Source organism: Trichechus manatus, unplaced genomic scaffold (genome assembly GCF_000243295.1).
Source record: "Trichechus manatus latirostris isolate Lorelei unplaced genomic scaffold, TriManLat1.0 scaffold00202, whole genome shotgun sequence".
In the NCBI taxonomy this organism is placed as follows: domain Eukaryota; kingdom Metazoa; phylum Chordata; class Mammalia; order Sirenia; family Trichechidae; genus Trichechus; species Trichechus manatus.
The window spans coordinates 2,983,883-2,990,922 of NW_004444138.1; the positions used below are offsets into that span (position 1 = coordinate 2,983,883).

The 7,040-nt window shown below is 39.4% G+C and overlaps 1 protein-coding gene across 1 annotated transcript in view; it reads right to left on the reverse strand.

Moving 5' to 3' along the window:
- Positions 1–7,040, reverse strand: part of DSCAM (DS cell adhesion molecule) — a 987,413-nt gene that overhangs the window by 295,879 nt on the left and 684,494 nt on the right. Inside the window, exon 11 of the mRNA XM_012558972.1 lies at positions 5,857–5,976. Within this exon, the coding sequence (XP_012414426.1) occupies positions 5,857–5,976 (120 nt within the window). The remainder of the gene's footprint in view (positions 1–5,856; positions 5,977–7,040) is intronic.

Genomic DNA, 7,040 nt, shown 5'->3' on the forward strand with positions numbered 1-7,040 from the left:
AGCAATTAGGCTAGAAAAAGAAATAAAGGGCATCCAAATCGGTAGGAAAGAAGTCAAAGTATCTCTATTTGCAGATGATATGATCTTATACACAGAGAACCCCAAAGAATCCACAAGAAAACTACTGGAACTAATAGAAGGTTTCAGCAAAGTTTCAGGATACAAGATAAACATACAGAAATCAGTTGGATTTCTTTACACCAACAAAGAGAACCTTGAAGAGGAAATCACCAAATCAATACCACTTACAATAGCCCTCGAGAAGATAAAATACTCAGGAATAAATCCAACCAGAGACGTAAAAGATCTATACAGAGAAAACTACAAGAGATTACTGCAAAAAACTAAAAGAGACCTGCATAAGTGGAAAAATATACCTTGCTCGTGGATAGGCAGACTCAACATGGTGAAAATGTCAATTCTACCCAAAGCAATCTACAGATACAATGCAATCCCAATCCAAATTCCACCAGCATTTTTTAATGAGATGGAGAAAGAAATCACCAACTTCATATGGAAAGGGAAGAGTCCCTGAATAAGTAAAGCATTACTCAAGAAGAACAAAGTGGGAGTCCTTACACTACCTGATTTTAGGACCTATTATATTGCCACTGTAGTCAAAACAGCCTGGTACCAGTACAACAACAGATACATAGACCAATGTAACAGAGTTGAGAATCCAGATATAAGCTTATCCACCTAAGATTACCTAACATTTGACAAACGCCCAAAGTCCATTAATTGGGGAAAAGACAGTCTCTTTAACAAATGGTGCTGGCATAACTGGATATCTATACGCAAAAAACTGAAACACCATGTACAAAACTACCTCATAGCATGTACAAAAACTAACTCAAAAAAGACTTAAATATTAAATCAGAAATGATAAAGATCATGGAAGAATGCTACAAGCCTTACATATGGCATAAACACAATACAAACCATAAGTAACAATGCACCAACACCAGATGAGAGACTAGATAAATGGGAGCTCCTGAAAGTCAAACACTTATGCTCATCAAAAGACTTCACCAGAAGAGTAAAAAGACAACCTACAGACTGGGACAAAAATTTTGGCTACGACAAATCCGATCAGCGTCTAATCTCTAAAATCTACAAGATACTGCAAAACCTCAACAACAAAAAGACAAATAACCCAATTAAAAAATGGGCAAAGGATATGAACAGGCACTTCACCAAAGAAGATATTCAGGCGGCTAACAGACACATGAAGAAATGCTCACGATCATTTGCCATTAGAGAAATGCAAATCAAAACTACAATGAGATATCTCACCCCAACAAGGCTAGCATTAATCCAAAAAACACAAAATAATAAATGTTGGAGAGGTTGTGGAGAGACTGGAACACTTATACACTGTTGGTGAGAATGTAAAATGGTACAACCACTTTGGAAATTGATTTGGCGCTTTGTTAAAAAGCTCTAAATAGAAGTACCATATGATCCAGCTATCCTGCTCCTTGGAATACATCCTCGAGAAATAAGAGCCATCACATGAATAGATATATGCACTCCCATGTTCATTGCAACATTGTTCACAATAGCAAAAAGATGGAAACAACCTAGGTGCCCATCAATGGATGAATGGATAAACAAATTATGGTATATCCACACAATGCAATAGTACGCAATGGTAAAGAACAATGATGAAGCTCTGAAATACCGTACAACATGGTAGAAGCTGGAACCTATTATGCTGAGTGAATTTAGTCAGTCACAGAAGGACAAATACTGTATAAGACCACTATTATAAGAACTCAAGAAAAGGTTTAAACACAGAAGAAAACATTCTTTAATGGTTATGAGTGTGGGGAGGGAGGGTGAGGTTATTCACTAACTAGATAGTAGATAAGAATCATCTTTGGCAAAAGGAAGGACAGCACACACTACAAGAGAAGTCAGCAGAACTGGACTACAACAAAGCTAAGAAGTTTCCTGAATACAATCAAATACTTTGAGAGACTGAGTAGTTGGGGTAGGGGTCTTGGGACCATGCTTTCAGGTCACATCTAGGTCAATTGGCATCACAAAGCTTATTAAGAAAATGTTCTGCCTCCTACTTTAGTGAGTGGTTTCTGGGGTCTTCAAAGCTTGCAAGTGGCCATCTAAGATGCATCAATTGGTCCCAACCAGTTGGAGTAAAGGAGAACAAAAAACACCAAAGACACAAGGAAAGTATTAGCCCAAGATACAGGATGGGCCACATAAACCAGAGTCTTCATCATCCTGAGACTAGAAGAACTAGATGGTTCCTGGCTACCACCAATGCTGTCCTGACAGGAAACACAACAGAGAGTCCCTGGTGGAGCAGGAGAAAGGTGGGTGGCAAAACTCAGATTCTAGTAAGAAGGCCAGACTTAATGGTCTGACTGAGACTGTAGGTACCCCAGAAAGCACAGCCCCGGACTCTCTATCAGCCCAGAACTAAAACAATATCCGAGGCCAACTCTTCAGACAGGGATTGGACTGGACTGTGGGACATAAAGTGATCCTCGTGAAGAGCGTGCATCTTAGTCAAGTAGGTACAAGAGACCAAAAGGGCAGCTTCTGTCCAGAGGTGAGAGGGGAAGGCAGAGATGGTTAGGAGCTGTTTGAATGGTAAAGGGGAATCAGGGGCGGAAAGGAGGAGTGTCCTGTCACAGAATGGTGTGAGCAATTAGGCTCACATAACAACGCATGTATAAAATTTTGTATGGGAGACTAACTTGAAATGTAAACTCCATTTAACTACAACAATAAAAAAAAATAAAGCTGAAGAAAAAAAAAATTTATCCCTTGGGAAAAATGAACACATACACAAAGATGAATGTGATAGAAGGCATTATAACATTGTATAATACTAAAAGCCTTGAAATACAAACACAATTCCAACAACAGTGTTGGAGATACCTTGTTACCTCTCTAAATACCCATTCACTCCATTTAAAAACCAAAATTATATTTATATCTATGGGTATATATTTGCATGGAGATGGGTAGGAAAGGCTAGACAAAAATATTTACCATAAATATTTTTGAGTAGTTAATATTTTTGAGTGGTGTTATTTGGAAGGAGTTTAACATTTAAAAAGGTTTTGCAATTTCCAATTTTTTTCTTTAACCATCTTATTTTAATAGAAAATTTAAGGATTAAAAAAGCTATATAAATTAATTTCCAAAGTCAATGGTGAGACAGAATAAAATGTCTACATATATAGAAAGATGAAAGGAAAACCTATACAAATCACTCCTACAAATAAAAAAGAAATAGAAATGTGTACAAGTAACATGCATAAGAAATCTCCTAAAGGGGAAATAGAAATGGTTAGTAAACAAGGGATAAACCATTTTTAACATCATTAGTATTTTAAATATGCAAATGAAAACAGGAAGCCATTTTCACCAATCACATTGCAAAGATTTTTTAAAAAAAAGGAAGAAAGATCCTATTCAGTTGTCAAGTGGGCAGTTATACCGCTAGTGGGTGTGTAAATTGCCCTGAAAGTTTCTAAAGGGCCCTTGCTCAGTACAGACCAAGAGCCTTAAAGGTGGTCATGCTATTTCATTTCCAGGATTTATCTCAGGAAAGTAATGACACAGATGCACACTGAATTAATAGACGAGGCTGTTCATTGCTATAGGGTTTATAGTACTTCTGGTGAAACGAGTTCCTTTATGTGGCATTTTACCTTGGTTCTTTGGAGAAACAGCTTGAGAGCTTTGTCCCCTAAGACCTGAGGACTTACCTTTGCCCTAGTTTTCTACCCCAGAGGGTTTGTTACTTTTGTCCAGGTTGATTGACATTTCCTGGGTAAGCTCTAAACAGCTTGATGGTTTGATAATTTTTGCCTGGCCCTGGGCTGTAGCCTGCCCTATGATTGGTCTATTTTACCCACCTTGCAGGGATTGGTCAATATACTTATGCAAATGAGTGACATATTTATGCAAATAAAGTGACTGTGGCCTACCGAGAGACAATTGGTCAGTTTGTGGTTCTGGTGGGAGGGCCATGCAATGAAATTGAACAGGAGATTTCTTATCTATGCAGCCAACCCCACAGAGGTTTGCAGACACAAGAAAGAAGAAAGAAGCAAAAAGAAAAATCAAGAGAGGCAAAAAGAGAGAAGCAATACAAAGAGTGGAGGTGAGGAATCTTCTAAAAGTGCAATAACACAGGTCAAGGGCTGCCACACTGAAGACAGCGAGAGGCCCAGAAGGGATCCTACAGCAGAGCTGGTGACAACAGGCCTGGAGTTAAGATATGTGAGTAAGAAAAATAAAGAATGTCCAAGATTTTCACCGGCTCAGTTAAGGAAGCTTTCCTGGAGAAGATGATACAGCAAAGGTAAATTATTTTTTACAATATCTAGAATGGTTCCACCATTAGTATTTATTTCCACAATGCATATTCCTATTTATATAATATTTACATCATTATCAGAAAATTAGAAAATGCTGCTCTGCCTCTGAAGAGGAAGCAAGATTAGGAGTAAGAACAGTGAAATCAGGATACAAGGAACACTCATGATAGGACATTGGACGTTTGTGTAGGCTGACTGTTTTTAAAGAGAGCATACCAGGGAGATGACATGCAATTTGTACATTCTAAGGCAGCCAGGTATATAAACCAATCACCAGTTTTATTGTTAATCTTCTAAATCTGAGGCAGACAGCCTCAGAGCCCAACCCTTCCAGGAGACACCTGCTCTGGCTTATCCTCCTACACCAGGCAGAATAGGCCACACATTCTTCTGAAATTGTCCTTGACAAGACAACCACAGAACAGCCATCATGGGCCTCAACTGGTTTTAACAGATTTTCTATACCATCTTAACATTTCAAGTGACCTATCAGCTCATTAAGTGAAAAATACATATAAGCACTCCACCTCTGGGTGGAGGCTTAACATGCTATTGAAGGAAAATCGACCTCTTCTTCCATTCTGGAGAATCAAACCCTTGTCTAAAGAAAATATATAGTTATTCCCAACCCCTAAGGAGCCCCGGTGGTGCAGTGGTTAAAGCAATTGACTGCTAACTGAAAGGTAGGTGGCTCGAAGCCACTAGTGGCTCCGCAGGAGAAAGATGTGACAGCCTGCATCCGTAGAGATTTACAGCCTTGGAAACTCTATTGGGTTGCTATGAATCAGAACCAACTCAATGGTAGCGGGTTTGGTTTGGTTTGGTCCCCAAGCCCTAAGCACCTGCACGAAGGTCAATCCTGAATATTCATGATAAATTTGCATTTCCTTGCCTGCTATCTGTAAAAGCCTGCCTCCCCAAGCTGCCTGCTAGCAGTCTCGGAGGCAACAGCTCCAATTGCTCCTTTCCTTGTGCAACAAAATAAAGATGCCTTTCTGCTCTCCCACCTCGGCCTCTTGTTTATTGGCTATAACAAGTCACACTGAGCAGAACCTGCAGTTTCCACCCGGCAACAAAACCACGTATTTCCATATGTCTAAATACTGGGGAAATGATTCTCAAAGAGTAATTCTGACAAATTACACTTGTGTCTCCATACCTGAGGGTTTGCAGTAGTCTCCAAGCAGACCATGGTTATTCAATACACATGAGCAAGGTAGCACTTTCCGAGCTGCTGAAATAAAATACATGAATAACCTACTCACCTCCCTTTGTAGTCTATTCAAGGGCACATTATACAAGAACAGAGGCTTTCGTGGTCTGATTACAAACACCTCTGTGTTCTAGCATGGGTATATGTGAGAGGGCACACTCGGGAGAGGTGGGGATGCATCTACTTGCCAGAAACATCTCTCAAAAGACACCAATGCTTATCTTATCCCTTATAACATCACATATGTTTGGCAGATAACAAGCAAATCAAACAACTCCTTACCTTTAGAGAATTTCCACACAATGGTGGGTACAGGATAACCCTCAGCCGAGCAGTTGAGGATGACAGCTTTGCCATAAATCCCGTCCTGGTCCCGGGGCTGAACCACAAACTTGGGGGGAACTGAAAAGAGAGAAACATCACGAACAATTCAGATAAGACCACAGCTTAATAAAAGTGTACTTAAGAAATCCAAGAATTCTAGTGATCTCAAAATACATGGAATGTTTTATATAGATGAGAAAATAAAATCAGTGTTTATAGTTTGGGGCAAACGAAGAGAAAGTCTTGGTGTGGACAATTTTTCTTATTTATATCAACAAGCTTATGTAGATGGAAGTTATTTCGCACTAGGGAAAACTGGACTCCTGAGTGTAGGAGTTTGACTAAACCATAGGAATGTGACATTTTGCTTTTTATTTGTGTTATAAAAGGAGGTTTCAGGAATTTGCTTTATGGAAAATAGAATTAGAATTCACCATTTAAAGGACAGATAAAAGATATATGTGTTCCTTAAATAGTAATTTTCTAGGATAAGTATTCCTCTTGGGTCTATGATGTTCTTAACCTCTATTTTTTCTTTTGAAGGAGATGGAGGGAGAACTAATAGGTACCCTTTAAAGGGTGACATAAAAGGTTAAGCAATCAGCTGTTAACCAAAAGGTCGGTGGTTCAACACAACCCAGAGGTGCGTCAGAAGATAGGTCTGGTGATTTACTTGCAAAAAATCAGCCACTGAAAACCATTTGGAGCACAGTTCTACTCTGACACACATGGGGTCGCCATGAGTCAGAATCAATTTGATGACAACTGGTTTAGGTTTTTGGTTTTAAAGGCAATAAAGAACACAACATAGTATTGAACTTTCTCCAAAAATCTGATGAGGACACACTACTCCTGGTGTTAGCACCATTTTGGACCCAAGGGGGACTTTGGGGGCTAGTTGAAGTAATCCACCAAAATGCCTCTATAGTGTACCTATAAGAAACATCTATTAAGGTTGGGGGGAGGAAATACTAAATAGACAATAGATAAGTGGTATCTTTGGTGAAGGGTGAGACAGTACACAATACTGGGGAAACCAGCATAACTTGTACAAGGAAAGGTCATGGAAGCTCCATAGACACATCCAAACTCCCTGAGGAACTGAATTGCTGGGCAGAGGGCTGTGGGGACCATGGTCTCGG